The sequence below is a fragment of the Copadichromis virginalis genome, unplaced genomic scaffold (assembly GCF_057382275.1).
Source record: "Copadichromis virginalis isolate Kocher_CV1m ecotype Utaka unplaced genomic scaffold, C_Virginalis_male_GT1.1 unmapped_scaffold_1, whole genome shotgun sequence".
Taxonomy (NCBI): Eukaryota; Metazoa; Chordata; class Actinopteri; order Cichliformes; family Cichlidae; genus Copadichromis; species Copadichromis virginalis.
Window position 1 is genome coordinate 7,263,529 of NW_028188589.1, and position 20,357 is coordinate 7,283,885.

The window sequence follows — 20,357 nt, forward strand, 5'->3', positions numbered from 1 at the left end:
TTTGCTGCTAATAATTATTCACCCCTAATTAGAATAAGCCGCTAAAAGCAGCCAACTGAGCATTAATTCCTCACTTTGTTGTTACCCAACGGAAAAGAGTATTAGTATTAGCTACTATCATTTTTAATAAGTAAGAGAAAACAGTATTAGCAGTAGCGCATAATGCTAATTCACGTCAACGTAGTATTAGTTAATAATGGCAGCCTACTTAGCATTAACTGCTCACTAATATAATGCTAATTCGCATCAAATTAGCATTAGCTGCTCAAGTTGTTATAAGGAAAAAGAGAAAACGGTATTAGTATTAGCTGCTAATAATTATTCACCCCTAATTAGAGTTAGCCCCTAATGGCAGTCTACTTAGCATTAACTCCTGACATTGTTATAATGCAGGGGAAAAGAGTTACCATTATCGGATAATGCTAATTCTCATCAAATTAGCATTAGTTAATAACGGTAGACTTCATATCATTAGCTGCTGTCATTCTTACAAAGCAAACAGTATGAGCATTAGCTGTTAATCCTTTTTCATCTAAAATTAGAATTAGCCACTAATGGCGTATTGTTAAAAAGTAAGAAAAAACATTGTTAGCATAAGCGGATAATGCTAATTCATCTCAAATTAGTATCTAATTTCTATTTACCTAAAATTAGCATTAGCGACTAATGGCAATCTACTTAACATTACCTCCTCACTAATACAATGCTAATTCACATCAAATTAGCATTAGCTGCTAACATCAGCCTACTTAGCACTAGTTGCTCACATTATTAAAAGGGAAGGGAAAAGTTTTAGCATTATCGGGTAATGCTAACTCGCATCAAATTAGCATTACCTAATAACCAGCGTTCTTAGCATTAGCTGCTCACATTGTTAGAAATCAAGAGAATATGGTTTAAGCATTAGTTGCCAATGCTTATTCACCTAAAATTAGCATTAGCCACTAATGGTAGCCTATAGCAAAAACTTCTTAATGCTAAATGAAGTTAATTAATGCTAAGTAGGTTTAACTGAAATTAAAGTAGTGTTAGCATTAGCTGCTGATATTGTTAAAAGGTAAGATAAAACATTGCTAGCAGCAGCGGATAATGCTAACACACATAATAATTAGCATTACCTAATAATGGCAGCCTTCTTAGCATTAGCTGCTCATATTGTTATAATGCAAGGGAAAAGAGTTGGCAAAAACAGTGTTAGCATTAGTGGATAATGCTAATTCACCTAAATTAGCATTAGCTAACAATGGCTACGTACTTAGCATTACCTACTAATATTGATATAAAGCAAGAAAATATGGTATTAGCATTAGCTTCTAATGCTTTCTCATCTAAAATTAGAATTAGCCACTAATGGCATCCTATTTAGCATTAACTCTTCACATCGCAAGGGAAAAATTAGAATTGAATAAAAAAAAAAAAGTGTTCACATTAGCTACTTGTATTGTTAAAAAGTAAGAAAAAACATTGTTAGCATAAGGGGATAATGCTAATTCACCTCAAATTAGTATTAGCTAATAACGGCAACCTACATAGCATTAGCTGGTCACATTGTTATAAAGCAAGAAAATATGGTATTAGCATTAGCTGCCAATTCCTATTCACCTAAAATTAGCATTACCTGCTAATGGCAGTCTACTTAGCATTAACTCCTCACTAATGTGATGCTAATTCACATTAAATTAGCTTTAGCATTAGCTGCTAGCATCAGCCTACCTAGCACTAGCTGCTCACATTGTTAAAAGGGAAGAGAATACGATATTAGCATTAGCTGGTAATATTTATTCACCCCTAATTAGAATTAGCCACTAATGACAGCATACTTAGCGTTAACTCCTCACATCGTTGTAATGCAAATGAGGCTAACTTGCATTAAATTAGACTGCTGTTATTAGCTAATGCTATTTAGCAGTAGCTGCTCACATTGTTATAAAGCAAAGGAAAACGATATGAGCATTAGGTTCTAATGCGTATTTGCCTTAAATTAGACGTAGGTGCTAATGGCAGCCTACTTAGCATTAGCAGCTCAGATGTTGTAATGCTAGGAAAAAGAGTGTTAGCATTAGCCGTTCACATTGTTATAAAGTTAAGGGAAATAGTGTTAGCATTAGCTACTCACATTGTTAAAAAAAGTAAGTGTTAGCATTAGTGCATAATGCTAATTCATGTCAAATTAGCATTAGTTAATAACGGCAGCCTATTTAGCATTAGCAGATAATGTTGACCTTGGCCCACTGGAAAAGTTAAGAACTAAAGATTTAGGAGTGTTTCTCGATAGCTCTTTCTCGTTTGAGAAACAAATGAATTCTGTTATTACAACCAGCTGTAAGGTTTATATTGTTGACTGTCATTTATGCTTAGAAATATTTACTCATATATGCTTAGAGTTGTATAATCGATTGCATAATGATAGAGGTTCGATCCTTAGTAGTCTGTAAAGACTCTGTGTGCCTTCCAGAGTGCTCTGGCATGCACACACCACTTGGGGCCGTGAGAGAGGTCGTACCCTCTCTTACTGATTTATGGTGTAGGACAGAGGTCTCAAACTCAATTTAGCTGGGGGCCGCTGCAGGCAGAGTCTGGGTGAGGCTGGGCTGCATTAGGTTTTCCACAAGAAAGGCATGGTTAAAAAATTCCAATCTTCTCAAATCTCTTTATTTTTATTTTTTAACACAAAATATGAAAAATAAATAAACAAATTAAGAATTAATAAGAAAAAAAATCAATCTGTAATACATAAATAAAATAATAATAAGATATTTTTAGTCAGTGAACTTGTGTTTTTCTTTCAGTCTTCTATATCTGCTGCATTTAGATTGAAATGTCTGTATTAACAGTTCTATAACCTTCTTCTGAACATGAATGGAACACTGTAGAAAATGAACTGTTCTTCTGAACATGGCTTCTCTTGCCTACTCCTTGCTGCTAGAGACCTGGCAGCGTTTCCTCTCGCATAGCCGAGCCAGATTCGGCCTGAGGGAGGAAGCAGTTGCGACCCTCAGTATGTCTTGAAGATGATCATCCGTAAGTCTGGACCTGTACTTGGACTTATTGAAGTTCAAAGTGGAGAAGAGCTTTTGGCACAAGTATGTGCTACCAAAAAGGCACATGGTCCACTTGAACATTCGGGAAAGCCGAGGGAAACTAGGGCTCAAGTCTCTCAAAAATTGTCCAAGCTTGTCTGCTTTTCCACTCACCTCCCTGAACTTTGCTTTGAGTTCAGAGTTGCACTGCAGCTCAATGAGCTCCATTTGAAGCACAGAAGGGGCATCTTGCACATCAAAGGAGAAGGGGTCCGCAAAAATGTGAAAGGTGGCTCTGTGTGTCTTGAAGTCAGCAAACCTGTGATCAAATTCCTCCTGTAGCCTCAAAATGACATCAACATACTCGTCAGCACTGAATGGTGTGCCTGCATCCACGAGTGCCTTGCATGCTGGGAAATGGCAAAGGTTTGTCTGAGAGAGCTGAGCTTTCCAGAGCGCCAGTTTTGTGGAGAATGCTCTCACATTGTCATAGGCAGCACTGACAAGTTGCCCCTGGCCTTGTAACGTCTTGTTCAGTACATTAAGCTCATGTGTCATATCAACAAGAAAAGCTGAGTCCATGAGCCATTTGGGATCAGTTAGCACAGGAACACTAACTCCATCCTTCTCCATGAAGGCTTCACTTCTGCTCTCAACTCAAAAAGTCTCTTTAATACATTTCCCCTGCTGAGCCAACGTACCTCAGTGAAGTCGAGCACATCCCCATATTCTGACTCCATTTCCTCTAAAAATTATTCTCTTTGGTTGCTTTCTTGGAGAAATCTTGCTGCCTCAGTAGATCTGTTTTAAGACTGGCAACCCGGTTCGCTCTCTCGTCTCCCTGGTATTCTGCATCCAGCTCAGCATGTCTAGTTGTGTAATGACGTTTCAAATTGTATTCCTTGTGCAGCGCAACTTTCTCTGTGCAAATAAGACAGGTTGGGGTGCCCCTGTGCTCAACAAAGAAATATTGCATTTCCCACTTTTCCTGAAATTGTCGGTGCTCATCACCAACCTTTCTCTTCACCGCAGGCTTTGAAAAAGACATGTTTGGGGCTATGTGACATTTATAATTCTACTTGGTGTCACTGTCGCATTGAAGTTTCAATCAAGCGTTTAGCCGACGGACGGGGAACGTCTCAACGCGTAGAGAACGTCATTTCTGCTTCTTTTTCTTGCAACCGTAGCACGGCGATCGGCAGATAAAAAGCCGGTAGCAGTCTCCTTTGTTTTTACGCTCGATGTTCATGTCTTTCATGATGACACGAACACCGTGGCGTTTGCAGATGGTAGAAAGTGCAGGGATAGCGAGCGCAAAAAAGGCGACTGCTCACGGCGCCGGGCTGTTGTTACAGGAGAAAGAAGCGGAAATGACACCGTGACATATAACAAATAACATCAGCTGTTTCTGATGTTAGTTGTTTTGACTGCTTTTACATTATATTGAAATATATGTAATGTTCATGTTTGCTGCAATGCAAACGCAGTGATGCAAATAAAAACATGGAGCCACAAATGACGGTGCGACCCTATAATTAGTCCGGGTTACCGGGGACTGTTGTTGCCGATGAACAGGTGTCGCTATGTGACTGCAGACTAAATTGGGCTGCATTGAGTTCATGACTTTTCTTTTATCCCGCCGCCTACGCATCACTGTGAGAGTTAATATGAGATCTCTCTCTGTGGAAAAATAACTTTAAATCCCACTGACGTGTGTATAAATCTATATACGTATAATGTCCCGCTGGGCAGCAACTTAAAAAAACAACTTTTTTTGAAGTGTTGTGAACGCAGCGCGCTGGGGCGAATGTCGGCGTTTGCCCAATAGAAAGGAGGAAGCCAGCCAGGCACAGGAAAGAAAGAAACACTCCAGGGCAACGCTGCTGGAACTTTGACTCATTGAGAAATGTTTCCCTGCTTGCATCAAGCCCGGCTGGTGTCCCCTGAGATCCATATCCCACCCTGATTGGTGGGTTAATTCAGCTCCGCCCACAACACTGTAAAGTGTCATACATTATCAAACTAACATTACATTTTCATATTAAGGTGGGGCCAAAAACTATCGTCCTGCGGGCCGCAATTGGCCCGCGGGCCACGAGTTTGAGACCCCTGGTGTAGGAGGACACCTGCTCTGTGTCTGGTTAAGTATAAGAGCCCTTTGTTAGGGGGACCGCTGGACTCTTAGCACCAGCTTTGGGATCACAGGGTCACATCTGGAACACACACACACACACACACACACACACACACACACACACACACACACACACACGCGCACACACACACACAGACACACGCACACACACACACAGACACACACACACACACACACAGACACACACACACACACACGTACACACACACAGACACACACACACAGACACACACGCACACACACACACACGTACACACAGACACACACACAGACACACACACACACACACACACACACACACAGACAGACACACACACACTATGCACAGACTGGTACTCTGTGTTCATACCTGTGTAAGACGTCATAATGAACTTGTGCATATTCATGTAAGCTCAATAAAGAGCAGTGTTACGAGGGAGCAGACGAGAGCGACTGAGGTCAAGTGAAGGAACGGCGCTGTCACAGTTCTCTCCCTCATCAATTGTCTGGTTCCAGCGGTGGGTCTGTGCTAGACGACCCATCACCAGCTTTTTCCACTGGTTACCAGTACGTGGTAGAATCCACTTCCAGATCTGGTTGTCTTTAAATCTGTGAATGGATTGGCTCCATCTTATCTCTCTTTAACAAAAGAATCCAAGTGGAGCCCTCAGGTCTGCAGATAAGCAGCTTCTGACCAGAACTAGACGTAAAAACAGAGGTGAGCTTTATCGATGGCTGCAGCCAAACTCTGGAACAGTCGCCCTTCACATCAGGTCGTCACCAACACTGGACATTTTTAAAAGCCGGTTGGAAACACATTTGTACTCTGTAGCTTTCAATCCTGACCAGTCTTTATAGTCATTACTGTGTATGTTTCCTATTTTCTCTCTACTCTGTGCAGCACTTTGGCTCAAGCTGTTTTTAAATGTGCTGATAAATAAATGTAGATTTCTTTGAATAAAACAGTGGAGCCGAGCTTTGAGCTCAGTGTGTAACAGTGTGTGTGTGAGAGCCATGTAATGTCCATGTGTGCATGCTGACTGTGCTGCTCTGACCCCCCTCCTCCTTTCAGGGTGGAGCCTGCTGGAGTCCGATGGTTGAGACCAGGTCTGAGGAAGTGTAAGTGTGTTTTTAATGGGATTCATGAAAACAAAGCAGCACACATTCAACCATCTTCATCATGTCAGGAGTCATCATCAAAGTGTCAATCAATGAACAGATGATGGATCAATAACTGCAGCTGGATTGTGTTTGTTCTCTCCATCAGATTCCTGTCAACTCACAATCGACACAAACACAGTGAACACAAAGCTCCAACTGTCTGACAACAACAGGAAGGTGACATGTGTGAAGGAGGTTCAGTCATATCCTGATCATCCAGACAGATTTGATGTTTGTGAACAGCTGCTGTGTAGAAATGGTCTGACTGGTCGCTGTTACTGGGAGGTCGAGTGGAGAGGAAGAGTTGAGATATCAGTGAGTTACAGAAGCATCAGAAGGAAAGGACGCAGTAATGACTGTGTGTTTGGAGGAAATGATCAGTCCTGGAGTCTGAGCTGCTCTGATGATGGTCCTCAGTCTGTCTGTCACAATAACAGTCGAACATCCATCTCCTCCTCCTCCTCCTCCTCCTCCTCTGTCTCTAACAGAGCAGCAGTGTATGTGGACTGTCCTGCTGGCACTCTGTCCTTCTACAGAGTCTCCTCTGACACTCTGATCCACCTCCACACCTTCAACACCACATTCACTCAAACTCTTTATCCTGGGTTTTGGTTCTTGTCTCCTGGTGGCTCAGTGTCCCTGTGCTGAGTGGAGTGTAAAGAGTGTCTCCTGTTACAGAAACACTCTGACTGTTGAACAGATAGTTCAGTCTGTACATGTCTGTCTCTTTCACTCACAAACACGTTTTCAGATTCATGGATTCAATCAGTTGATGTTTGAAACTCTTCTAAATGATTCCTTGTAAACTTCTTCAGTCACAAACAAACAGGAAGTGATGTCACATGTGTTCCTGTCCACACAGCAGAATGAGTCTATTGCTGACAGTGATGTACAAACAGAGTGAGCATTTCTGAGGCCCAAAATAAACTGAGTAGTTCACTGAATGAACAATGGACTGTGAGCTCAGTTCCTTCATCATTAGTATGGATTATATATGTATATGTATTATATTAGTATCATATATATCAGGTGCTGCTGCTTTCAGTCATTGTGCAAATGTGCTGTTTGTAAGCTTGTAAAGCTGCAGTCAGCTGAGACTGAAGAAGTCACCTGATCAGTGAGCAAACGTTTCTGAAAACGTCCAGATGAACAGAATCAACCTTTTGGGATCAGCCAGCAATGCAGCATCATTGTTGTTCAGCTTCAGAGGTTTGCAGGGATGAACTGATGACCAGAAACAGCTGCAAAGTCCAAGAAAATACCAGCTGGAGTTCAGCTGCATTTGAAGAAGTCAAAGAAAAGTAAGGATGGCAAAGGGCGACGTTTTCTTCCAAAGAGCTGCAAACATGGTCGACGCCTCATTAGAAGAATCATCTGGACGTTTGTGAGGAACTCTAACCAAGAAAGCAACGTCACACAGATCCAACAGACAGTTTCCATGACTGCAAGTGTTGAGTGGAAAAATGCTACATTGCATTATTGCATCCTCTCACCACAGGAGGCGCTGTTGGCACCACTGATTGCTGATCAGCTGTTCTCTGATGATCTGATTGATACTGTGAATAACGGGACTCACTGAACTCTGTGACACAGTGAAGATTACAGAGTTTAACTTCACCCTTTAAGACTGACCACAGAACCAAGTCCGCCAGAGCTTTTGTTATATTTTTACATGCTGTGGAGCCATTTGTGGGAGCATTTCAAGTTGCTATACATCAATACAACTGTTATAGCCCTAATTTTAATAATATGTATGCATTAAGTCCATAGTAACTACATAAACTGCAAAAAAAACCTCTGCTCATCCATCTCTGTGTGTATCAGGATACATTTGGTTCATAATACACAGAAAAATCAGAGTTATTACCTGTAATAAATGTGAAAGATTCCTGCAGTGATAACCAGGCAGGACTGAAACACATCCAAGCTGTCACCACGGTAACAGCACCGCCCATCCACAGGTGAGGGGAGGAGCAAAAAGAGGGACTTTGACCATTTTATACTAAAAACACTCAACTAATGTTTCTAATATGAAACAAATAAGCCCACATTAATGTGAGCGTTTATTAAATAATAATAATGATGATTTCCTCCTGATCTCATTTCCACAGCAGAGAAAACTGTGGTGTATATTGAGGTGGAGGGTGTGGTCTGTGGCTCAGGTGTAGAGTGAGGGTGGGGTGCACCACAGCAGCATGCTGGGACTGCTGAGGGTGGAGGAGGGAGTGATGATGACATCAGAGCTGCAGCACAGAGACCAGTGAACACACAGTCTGTTCATCTTTGCATAGATACAATATACAGCACAATATTGAATGACAGACACGCTGTGGGAGCTTCCACAGATACACTGACGTCAGCATCCAGAGTCCTCCTGCTGCTCCCCCCTCAGAGCCCCGTGATCAGCACCAACACATTCAGTTAGATGACAGAGTCCAGCTGCAGCTAGAATCAGCTCCCCTCTGTGAACAACAGCACAGCGTCAGTGTTTCACACTCAGTGAAAGGAGGAAACAGCAGAAGAACACCATGTGTGCTACGTTTCCCAGGACACACTACAAACTGCACAAATACAGAGCAGCACGTGGAAGGACCTGGAGCTGCATTTACAGAGCTGCAGACAGCGTGATGTCCTGTATGGACAGGTGGAAGGAACCAAGTCCTCAGCTGGAACACTCGTGTTTGTCCACAGACAGGAAACACAGCAGGAAACTTCCTCACAGAAGTGCAGCTCATGGATAACACACTTCCTGTCAGTCAGAATGAGGCTGCAGCCAAACACAGAAAGGTGTTTTTGTCCAGATGAGCCCAGAGAAGAAACACGAGTGTTCACAGACATCAGAAGCTCAGAGAGGTGAAACATGAGGTTGGAGTCCTCGTCAGCATCCAGAAGAGCTGCTGTGAAACCCTGAGTACTCATGACAGACTCTGATGGCACAAACACATCATGATTCAAACAGAAAGACAAACATGGAGCTCCTGATCCTCCTGCATGAGAACAAGCTGACATGAGCGCTGTGTCTGAGAGTGTCTCCCTGTCACAGTGACAATAACACAGCTGCTGCTCACAGTCATTAAACTGACCTGAGGTCAGCTGTGCTCCTTACATATGAACCATGTGACCTCACATCAGTGCTGTGGATGACTGTAGTCATAGAAGAGTAGAGCTGTAGCAGGTGGTGTGAGGAGGAGGTGGTGTATTCTAGTTAACGCAGTACTGAAACACTCCAGCAGAGGGCGCTGTTAAGTCCTTATTGTAACACAGTTACTGTGTGCAGTTAGACTTCATACATAATCTGCACTTATTTCCATCAGACATGCTGTCAGGAAATGATTGGTTTCTATTGATTCTACTTCCTGTTGACTCGTTTGATGACAGTGAAACAATCACAGCTGATTGTGTGATGATGTAAACTGTCACTGTTACATTCAGTGTGTGTGACATAATGTTAGTGCAGGCTGATAACAGCCTGGTTCTGTTAGAAACACATGAACGTGTCCATAGATCAGTGTGTGTTTAACATGAGAGCTTCAGCCCTGCTGATGTGTTAAATAAAGACATGCAGGAAAACTGATGAGACTCTGAAATAACTCTTTATATTTATAATGTAACTCTGCATCAAAAGAACAACAAAGGATCCCAGACAGGTTTCTGTGAACAAAGACCATTCTGATGTTTCTGTGTTTCTAACACTTTGACATTATTAGTAAACAGACTGCAGTGAGCAGCATTTATAAAGAGCTTCTATATAAAGATATGACAGCTGTTTGACAAGTTTATCACTCTGTGTTTGGACCTGATCAGTCCAGCTGTTTACTTGAAACATGTTCATTTACCTCTTCTGTTATATTCATGTTCTTGTCTCTGTTGAAAACACATTTTAATGTCCCTCAGATTTTTCTCCCAGATGAATAAATATAAAAATGACACAAACTGACTGCAGCTACTTTTTGTCCTTTCTGTCAAAAACCTTCATGTGACTCATGAGAGACACGTTTCAGCTGTTTGTGACAGATCAGAGGCCAACAAGTCATTTATAACACTTTCCATCATTGTTTAAAGTTCTCAGTGTTTCTGTGTTGCTGCGTATAGGATCTCCCAGCATCATCACTGTGCTGTCCAATCATTGTGTGCGAGGTTACCCTTATAGTGCGATGTGTGTTTGCACAAAGAGAAGCACGTGTGTCAAATATAAATAAGCACAGAACAGAAACAGCTGCTCGTTTCTTCTGTTTAGAGTCAAGTTAGTGTTTTGTGTCTTTGTTTGAGGCCTGATGTCGAGCAGAGGTGTGTGTAACTGCACTGGTCTGTTATATGTGTGAAGTGTGTGCTTCTCTTCAGCATCATCTTTGTCACTGCTGATTCCTTTGTGTCATCATGTGTTGAGAAGAGAGAACAGTTATAACGGAGGAGCAAAAGGAAGCCCTGAAATCTGCATCAACAAGGAAGTGTTGGCTCACCAGTGATCCCAGCAGAGCCACTGGTTTGGCTCCAGTTGTTCTAGATTCAATGATGTTGTTGCTACAGATACATGTCAGCATCTTTATTGAATTTAATATGAAGCAGAAATGGCGTCATTAGGAGAAGAAGAGGAGAACAAGTCCGGCGAGGAGGCAGCAGCTCTTAAAGATGAAACAGCAGCTCAGCCCTGAGCTCAGAGAGCTGCACATGAAAAAGCTCCTCAAGCAGATCCTGTCAGAGGTTTGTCATCAACAGGAGGAACTGTTCACATCATAGGATGAAGATGCTGTCAGCTGGATGAAGAAGGTTATTTAATGCAAACGTTCACACTGAAGTCAAATTGTTGTCGTGTTGAACAGATTCATGTACTGATCGTCTCCAGAATGTTAGAAGAGCTTCAATGAATCATTAGAAACAACTTACAGCTGCACAGCTGTGTCAAACACATCTGTGTGTCATTGTGGGATTGTTGTGTTTCTACATGTGACACACGTCTAAAACATGCACACAATCTGAACACAAACAGGGACTCATGTGTTCCCACAGCCAGATGCTGAGAGCCATTTCCTTGTAGTCCTGTGTCTACATACATGAACCATTAGATGTTATTGGAATGATTGTCAGCTCTGATAGTTTCATGTGTGTTTAGCTGGACGCTGTTTGATCCTCGACATGTTTAAAGGTGTCCAGTCCTGAGACACTGGGGCTGGAAACAGCTGTGATGTCATTGGACTGTCACACAGACAGAAGTGCATGAAGTGAGCAGCCGAGGAGCCGCTGATGTTTTGGATTCAACAGCATTTGAAAGGTCGACACAGACACATTTGCACACAGAGAGCTGAATCTGTCATATGCCACAGTGAACTCACTGTTCAGTGTTTTTCAGGAAGCTTCTTAACTGCCTCTGCTGCCAAACAAGCAGCTGATGTCCTTGAGAAGAAGCTGAAGAAGTCTTCAACAACAAATACAGGAAGTGGACTTTCAAATACTAGATTCACTTTAGACTCACAGAGAAATGACTCAACCAGCTGTGTTTGACTCTATGAAAGGTCAGTGTGTGTCTGCACACAGACTGTTGTGTTGGACTGTTATTCAGTTGTCTGCTGAATGTTTTCAAATGTCTGCATCTCAGCTGTGATGAGGCTGGGGGTCACGGGAGGCCACCGTAGCAGCCTCTTCAACATCATGACATCATCATAAATGCTGCTGGACTGTCTGATGGGCTGACGGTGAAAAAGCCGTCGGGAAGGAAACAGAAGACATTTCAGAGGCTGCAGCAGATTTCTTTGATTCGGGGCCTTTTTCAGCTTTATTGGACAGAGCAGTGAAGATAAGTGACAGCAAAGCAGAGAGAAAGGGGGCGTGGCCCGGGTCAAAGCCAGGCCAGCTGCTCTCCACCTCGTGGTCACCTGCTCATCCTAGTGAGCTCCACCAGCAGCCCTTTCACACACTTTACACTGTCAAACACTGTGTGTGGACCTCAGCTAACAACAGGCTACATTTAAGTCTGGACTACATGCTTTTATATTGTTTTTATTCCATCAGCAGCTCAACATCATGAGCAGCTTTGACATAAAGACATCAAACTCAAGCTGACTTTAAACTACTTTTAATACAGGGGCTCAAAAACAACAACATCTTTATTATATATCAGGACACAAAGTCATTTCATCTCAAAGGGAAACAGCTTTATTTGGAATAACCAGCACTATCAACTGGTTTGGGATCTCCACCAGTTTCATGTCTTTGCAGCTTCTCCAACAAAGTTCCTGTAAAATCAGCATGTTTGTCTTTATTGGTTTGATAGTGATTGATTATTCAGTCCCAATCTGCTGTCATCTAAAGAACAAAATGATGTTTCTATGAGTCACAAAGCTCCAGATGTTGTCGGCTTCACAAAGAAAACAAAGAACTTAAACACAAAGTGTTTGGAGCCAAAATGTTCCCAAGCTGCTCTTTTTGAAATGGCAGAGGTACAGTGGTGTCTAACAGCACACTGTGGAAGGCAAACATGTTATTGTTGGATGAAACTTCATGAATCCTTTGTAGATTTGAGCTGTTGGAGCCTTTCTTTTCTCTTCAGGTGTACAGATGCTGAGGAGGCAGGTGAAGCAGGTGGAGCTGTTGTGATGCTGGCAGAGGGTGTGTCTTAGTAACTCTGTGAGGCAGAACTGGATCCAACATTGTGGATGTGTTGATGTTGGAGCCATTAAGAGTCTCTGGCCACACTGTAGGATTTCCCTTTGATCCACTGTGGGGGCATTTTGGAGTCTGTCAGTGAAACTCTTCATGTTTGTGTTTGACTCCAGTTTATAGAAACAGAGAAATGTGTCATGCTTTTGTTCGGCCTCCACAAATACACACATTTGTTCATTGGTTGGACTTTTTGGAAGGAGACACATTGAAAACCATGTTAATAAGATCTTGTTGTTTCCTGTGGATCCGACACAGAGAGTGGACTTCAGACAGAAAGCGTGGAAGAGATTTTAGAGGCCGTGTGTGGCAACAGGAAGTTTCTGTGTGTTTGCTGATCTTACATGTGGAAAACAACACGTGATGTTTGTGAAGTTCTACAATGATCATTGTTCTCACAGCATTTTGAGTGGGAACAGTTCAAACTGGGAGTAGTGGGAGTTATTTACTGATTGAAACAAGCTGAATGTTTCTGTGACGATGAAGATCAGCAGCTCAGCTGATCAATGAACTGACATCTATCAGTCGTTTCATGAGATGAAGTCATCAGCAGACATTTGTTCTGACTGTGTGATGAATGTCAGAACGTCAGGGCTCTGCTTTAGTCACTGCTTGATGATCATTGGCTCATTGTTGAATCCAGGGCCCAGTCTGACCTCTGACCTTTGCTGCAGGTCTTCTGTGTTATCTCCACTTTCATGTCTGATCTTCTACTTGTAGTCCTGTGTCTACATATACAGTGGCTTTCAAAAGTATTCGGCCCCCTTGAACTTTCCCACATTTTGTCACATTACAGCCACAAACATGAATCAATGTTATTGGACTTCCAGGTGAAAGACCAACACAAAGTGGTGCACACGTGAGAAGTGGAACGAAAATCATACATGATTCCAAACATTTTTTACAAATAAATAACTGCAAAGTGGGGTGTGCGTAATTATTCAGCCCCCTGAGTCAACACTTTGTAGAACCACCTTTTGCTGCAGTTCCAGCTGCCAGTCTTTTAGGGTCTGTCTCTGCCAGCTTTGCACATCTACAGACTGAAATCTTTGCCCATTCTTCTTTGCAAAACAGCTCCAGCTCAGTCAGATTAGATGGACAGCGTTTGTGAACAGCAGAAATTGAAATTGCAGTGAAGTCAGCTAGAAACTTACAGTGACGTGGACATCATGCAAAGACTGCCAGACTCTGTAATACTGCAAATGATCAGTGACTCAGGTTAACACTAAACTTTAAACGGCACCTCTGTGTCTCTGTGTGCTGAACATCTAGGATTGAGTCAGGCTGCATCAGCTGAAGCTGTTATTTGTATATATCAGTATTTTTTTATTCAGGTGTGGGGAAAATACGTAAGACTGCAGTGAAGCGATGCACCAGATGAATCCCTGGCCAAAGGTATCGTACTCAAATCAGACTACTGATCCAGCCACATCAGCCTTTTGTGAGGTCTGTTTAAAGTAGACTAAAAGTGAACTGCAGGTTCCTGAGAGGTGGACTGTGAGCACAGAAACACATGTTCATACATACAGCTGCAGCAAACTTACATTAATTTTAAATAGATTTGTTACTCTGATGTCTGTCTCTGTGTTAGTCCTCTGACAGACTGGTGACCTGTCCAGGTGTGCTCTACCTACTACTGGGACAGGTTCCAGCCTCTGTAATAGAAATGTTCTGTTATTCTCATTTAAAGTGTTTAAGTGCTTATGCATATGCTTAGTTGTGACACTGTTACTGTTCAGTGAAAGTTGCTAAAACTAGATGAACTTACTTCAGCAGTTTGAGAAAACAACTCCCTTTACACGTGCTGATAAGGCCAAGGGCACAAAACAGCACAACCATTGATGCGTTAGGTTTCATAGCGAGACACGTGAAGTGTGGTAGGATCCGTTTGTAACTTCCTCCCTCTTCCTTGGAAGGCGTAAAGGAGGAGGAGCACGACCTCTGTGGCAGCGCTGACATGACTGAACTGTGATGTTTGATGTGTGTTGGCGCAGTAATAAATAGCTTGATCACAGCTCTTTCTGTGTTGCAGACTTTATTTAAAAAATTCCACGAAACCCCCCCCACTGTGAACCTGAATTGAATATTCAGAAGACATTTGTTTAAATAGTTCTACAAATCTGAGCTGTTGGTGTGTCCTTGGATTGTGTGGTAATAATATTAGAGCCTGCAATCTTTCTTACTGGATCTCTACTATGAGTCATGTTACCTGAGATTAGTTCTATGTTTACCTGTCAGCCTGGACGAATGTGCTGTGTGAAGAATGTAAATGACATCAGATCTGAACTGCTTACATCTAAGGAGCCTGTTCATATTTAATTGTAATATGAACCAATGATTTTCTTTTTTTTTTTTTTTTTACAACTTTATTTATAGTTTTCCAACAAAACAGTCCAGAATTTCTTACAAAAGTTGCAAACCCTACCCCCCACCCCCATCCAGGTGGCATCCCCACAACCAGGAAGCACAATACACACAACACAAAAAAAAAAAAAAAAAAAAAAAAAAAAAGGGGAGAAACACTCAAACCAATCTGTGACAGTCATTATAGCACCAACAGCCGGACCCCGGCACATGAGAGAAGAAACAAAGAAGAAAAAGGGAATAAAGAAATCCCAACAGTCAAAGTACGGGCATTGAGGAGACTATGGACAGCAGTCCGAGAAGAGAGCAAGAGCATAAATTACCAACAAGTAAAGAACAATAAATCAGGCAAAAGACAGACTCTTGACATGAGTTATGAACCGTGACCAGGTTTTGTCATATTTACTCTCCAAGCCGCGCACGGTATACCTAATTTTTTCCAGAGCTAATCCCAACATCACCTCTCTAATCCAATGGACGTAGGAAGGAGGGTTCGACGCCTTCCAGCTCAGCAGTATCAGACGGCGGGCATGCAACGAGGCAAAGGCTATTGCGTTTTTGTGGAGGGGAGAGAGTCTCAGCTCTTCCCGAGGTACACCGAAGATAGCTATCAAAGAGTCAGGCCGCAGTGTTTCACCCGATATAGCTGACAGTGATTGAAAAATTGATGTCCAGAAACCATACAGGGAGGGACATGACCAAAACATGTGCCCCAAAGAAACAGGAGAGTAATCACATCTAGGACAATTCGGTGCAACATCAGGGTACAGTTTAGACAGTCTGTCATTAGAATAGTGGAGCCTGTGGACGACCTTAAATTGAATCAGGCCATGTCTAATACAGAGAGAAGACGTATGTATACGCTGTATGGCTTTCTTCCAGATGTCTTCTGACATGAGTTCTCCAACCTCCCCTTCCCACGCCGCCTTAGGTTTGTCCCATGTATGAGGGCAGCTTTCAAGAATCAATGCATAAATCTTCGATATTGCTCTTTTAGTGGGCTGACTCACATTAAGAACTAGATACAGTAGGTCCTTAGAGGGCAGAGACGGGTACCCTGGGAGAAATTTAGAGGCAAAACTCCGAGCCTGAAGGTATCTGAAGTAGTGAGACTTTGGTAAGTTATGGTCTTCACACAAATATTTAAATGAGACAAAGCCATCCTCAGTGAAGAGATCTTGAAAGAAAACCAGACCGTTTCTGTGCCAGACTGCAAATGAATGATCTATTTGAGATGGTGTAAAAAGATGGTTGAACATTATCGGAGAAAAGCTACAAGTATTTGTCAAGTTAAAATGTTTCCTGAATTGGCCCCAGATCTTAATTGAATTTTGAACCACCAAATTGGAGTTCAGCCCAGATACTTTGACATTCAGTGGGAGAGGGGCAGTTAAGATCGAAATCGGAGAGATTGGGAGTATAGCTCTCAGTTCCATATCTGCCCAGACTGGACCCTCCCCATCCGCAAACATGGTTATCCAATATGTCAGCTTGACAATGTTAGCAGCCCAATAATAGAATAAGAAATTAGGTAAGCCCAGAACCAATGATTTTCTGATTGATTGCTGATATATACAGTGGGGCAAAAAAGTATTTAGTCAGCCACCGATTGTCATCATTTTAGGTGGGGGAACTTGCACAGAGGTCAGTAATTTGCACCAGAGGTACACGTCAACTGTGAGAGACAGAATGTGAAAAAAAAATCCATGAATCCACATGGTAGGATTTGTAAAGAATTTATTCGTAAATCAGGGTGGAAAATAAGTATTTGGTCAATAACAAAAATACAACTCAATACTTTGTAACATAACCTTTGTTGGCAATAACAGAGGTCAAACGTTTACTATAGGTCTTTACCAGGTTTGCACACACAGTAGCTGGTATTTTGGCCCATTCCTCCATGCAGATCTTCTCGAGAGCAGTGATGTTTTGGGGCTGTCGCCGAGCAACACGGACTTTCAACTCCCGCCACAGATTTTCTATGGGGTTGAGGTCTGGAGACTGGCTAGGCCACTCCAGGACTTTCAAATGCTTCTTACGGAGCCACTCCTTTGTTGCCCGGGCGGTGTGTTTTGGATCATTGTCATGTTGGAAGACCCAGCCTCGTTTCATCTTCAAAGTTCTCACTGATGGAAGGAGGTTTTGGCTCAAAATCTCACGATACATGGCCCCATTCATTCTGTCCTTGACACGGATCAGTCGTCCTGTCCCCTTGGCAGAAAAACAGCCCCATAGCATGATGTTTCCACCCCCATGCTTCACAGTAGGTATGGTGTTCTTGGGATGCAACTCAGTATCCTTCTTCCTCCAAACACGACGAGTTGAGTTTATACCAAAAAGTTCTACTTTGGTTTCATCTGACCACATGACATTCTCCCAATCCTCTGCTGTATCATCCATGTGCTCTCTGGCAAACTTCAGACGGGCCTGGACATGCACTGGCTTCAGCAGCAGAACACGTCTGGCACTGCGGGATTTGATTCCCTGCCGTTGTAGTGTGTTACTGATGGTGACCTTTGTTACTTTGGTCCCAGCTCTCTGCAGGTCATTCACCAGGTCCCCCCGTGTGGTTCTGGGATCTTTGCTCACCGTTCTCATGATCATTTTGACCCCACGGGATGAGATCTTGCGTGGAGCCCCAGATCGAGGGAGATTATCAGTGGTCTTGTATGTCTTCCATTTTCTGATGATTGCTCCCACAGTTGATTTCTTCACACCAAGCTGCTTGCCTATTGTAGATTCACTCTTCCCAGTCTGGTGCAGGTCTACAATACTTTTCCTGGTGTCCTTCGAAAGCTCTTTGGTCTTGGCCATGGCGGAGTTTGGAGTCTGACTGTTTGAGGCTGTGGACAGGTGTCTTTTATACAGATGATGAGTTCAAACAGGTGCCATTCATACAGGTAACGAGTGGGGGACAGAAAAGCTTCTTACAGAAGACGTTACAGGTCTGTGAGAGCCAGAGATTTTCCTTGTTTGAGGTGACCAAATACTTATTTTCCACCCTGATTTACGAATAAATTCTTTACAAATCCTACCATGTGAATTCATGGATTTTTTTTTCACATTCTGTCTCTCACAGTTGAAGTGTACCTCTGGTGCAAATTACTGACCTCTGTCATCATTTTAAGTGGGGGAACTTGCACAATCGGTGGCTGACTAAATACTTTTTTGCCCCACTGTGTGTATATATATATATATATATATATATATATATATATATATTTTTTTTTTTTTTTTTTACATACATAGTTTTTTGTTGCCTTATGGTTCCAAGCGCTGTCACCAATCTTTGCATTTTGTTATTATCTCATGACACTTGTTTAATCAGCTACCATCTCTCCTGTGGACTTTTTAATGTCTACAGTCTCAGACCAACACAGCCCTGCCCTTCCCATATTAGATTCTTGATGAATGTGTGTTGTTGTTATTCAGCCTGGTTCAATGTGCCCCTTTTTAACTTTGAGCACCCGCCCCTTTAAACCTCTCTGCACAGCCCTGCACTGAACTCACTATCTTCTCCCTCTAACAGCCTCCACATGTTCTCACTGTAATTTCCCCTCATGAATGAATTTATGCTGCACTAATGTGAATGTTTGCAGGGAAATCAAACGCATTTCACACGCAGTACTCGAGCTGACTTACCTTTGTTTGAATGACGACTTGTACGCGCTGACTCCACAGATAAGGTACGAAAATATATCAGGCTACGTCTTCAGGGTTTCTACTCCACGGCCGTATTTCATACGGGTCCACATTTCCACTGCACGCTATTTTCTGCAAGTACCGCCGCTTCGCCTCTGGACGCAATCGGTCTCTATACAGTCCGTTCTCTTTTGAGCTGCTTTTAAGCATCTTGTAATCGTCGTTCCAACACAGTGTGTTTGTTTTGATTCGTAGACCTCGAAAATGGTGCCGCGCTCCCACAATGCATTGCGGCGTGACGTCAACTCCAAAGCCCTATAGAACATGTTCTTTTTCATTGTCAAAATGATCAGGAATAAAGAAGAAAACTGATTCAAAACCTGTGGAACCTGCCAAAAAACAAGTTTTACTGCAAAGGATTTCTAGATGTGAAGGTTTTGTGGCTTTTTTCAGTTTCTAAAACAAACTCATTTGTACAGAAGGATATGAGGATGTATATGTCCGGTGGTGGGTTTTTTTCTTCTTGATTTAATGTATTCATTTATCTCTTCACTTAATCTTTCTTTATGTTTTTTTTTTTTTGATTTGGCATGAGCGATTTCCGGTCCTCACTCCAAGCCAGTTGGTGGCGGTAATGCACCACATGTTCTATCACAGCTGCGTCCGAGAGGACAGGAAACGTCTGTATGCGTCTGCAAACCAGGTAACTACACTCAGCTGAGCCTCTCTGCTAGTCGTTATTAGTTGGAGGGTTTTGCGTCACTTTCTCTCGGCTTGATAAAGGGCTGTATAGAAATCTCTGGTACGTAACACGTAACGTCATTTTTAGGGAGCGTCGCAGAGAAGTGAGGCTGTTTCTTTGTTTTTGTCGAGTTTTGATTGAAGACATGTTTCCAGTCCGTTTTTTACTCGTTTGTTTTTTCATTAATAACTTTACATTATCACAGAGAACAAGAAGGCGCTTTGTTTGTCACATTCACCTTATGTCTGTGAAGGTTCTCAGTCATCCAGGTCATCGTAGTCAAAGGAGCTTGCAAAGAAAAGCGTCTGGACTTCTTTAAGTTACTTGAAGACGTTTCACCTCTCATCCGAGAAGCTTCTTCAGTTCTAAGGTCAAATGGTGGAGAGTCCCAGATATAAGCCTAGTGGGAGTGACCCCCACAGAGGGACAAAAGGACCCCCTGATGATCCTCTAATCACCTGAGCCAAGGTGGGAAACTGGGTGTGGGCCCCAATCAGCCAGTTTCGGGTGAGTTCATTGTGAAACCTGGCCCCACCTTATCATGCGAATTCCTGAGGTCAGATGGCCCAGGATGTGAGTGGGCGTTAAGGCGTCTGGGAAGGATCTCAAAACTGGATTATAGATGGCAGAGAGTTGGTGT

The 20,357-nt window shown here is 42.6% G+C and overlaps 2 protein-coding genes across 4 annotated transcripts in view; both read left to right on the forward strand.

Moving 5' to 3' along the window:
• LOC146679701 (protein NLRC3-like) overlaps positions 1 to 8,447 on the forward strand; it is a 44,051-nt gene extending 35,604 nt beyond the window's left edge. Inside the window, exons 8-9 of the mRNA XM_085450168.1 lie at positions 6,227 to 6,273; positions 6,422 to 8,447. Of these exons, the coding sequence (XP_085306294.1) occupies positions 6,227 to 6,273; positions 6,422 to 6,963 (589 nt within the window). The 3' untranslated portion in view covers positions 6,964 to 8,447. The remainder of the gene's footprint in view (positions 1 to 6,226; positions 6,274 to 6,421) is intronic.
• The window catches only part of LOC146679702 (protein NLRC3-like), a 230,715-nt gene that overhangs the window by 33,650 nt on the left and 176,708 nt on the right, over positions 1 to 20,357 (forward strand). The gene's annotated exons all lie outside the window — the stretch shown is intronic.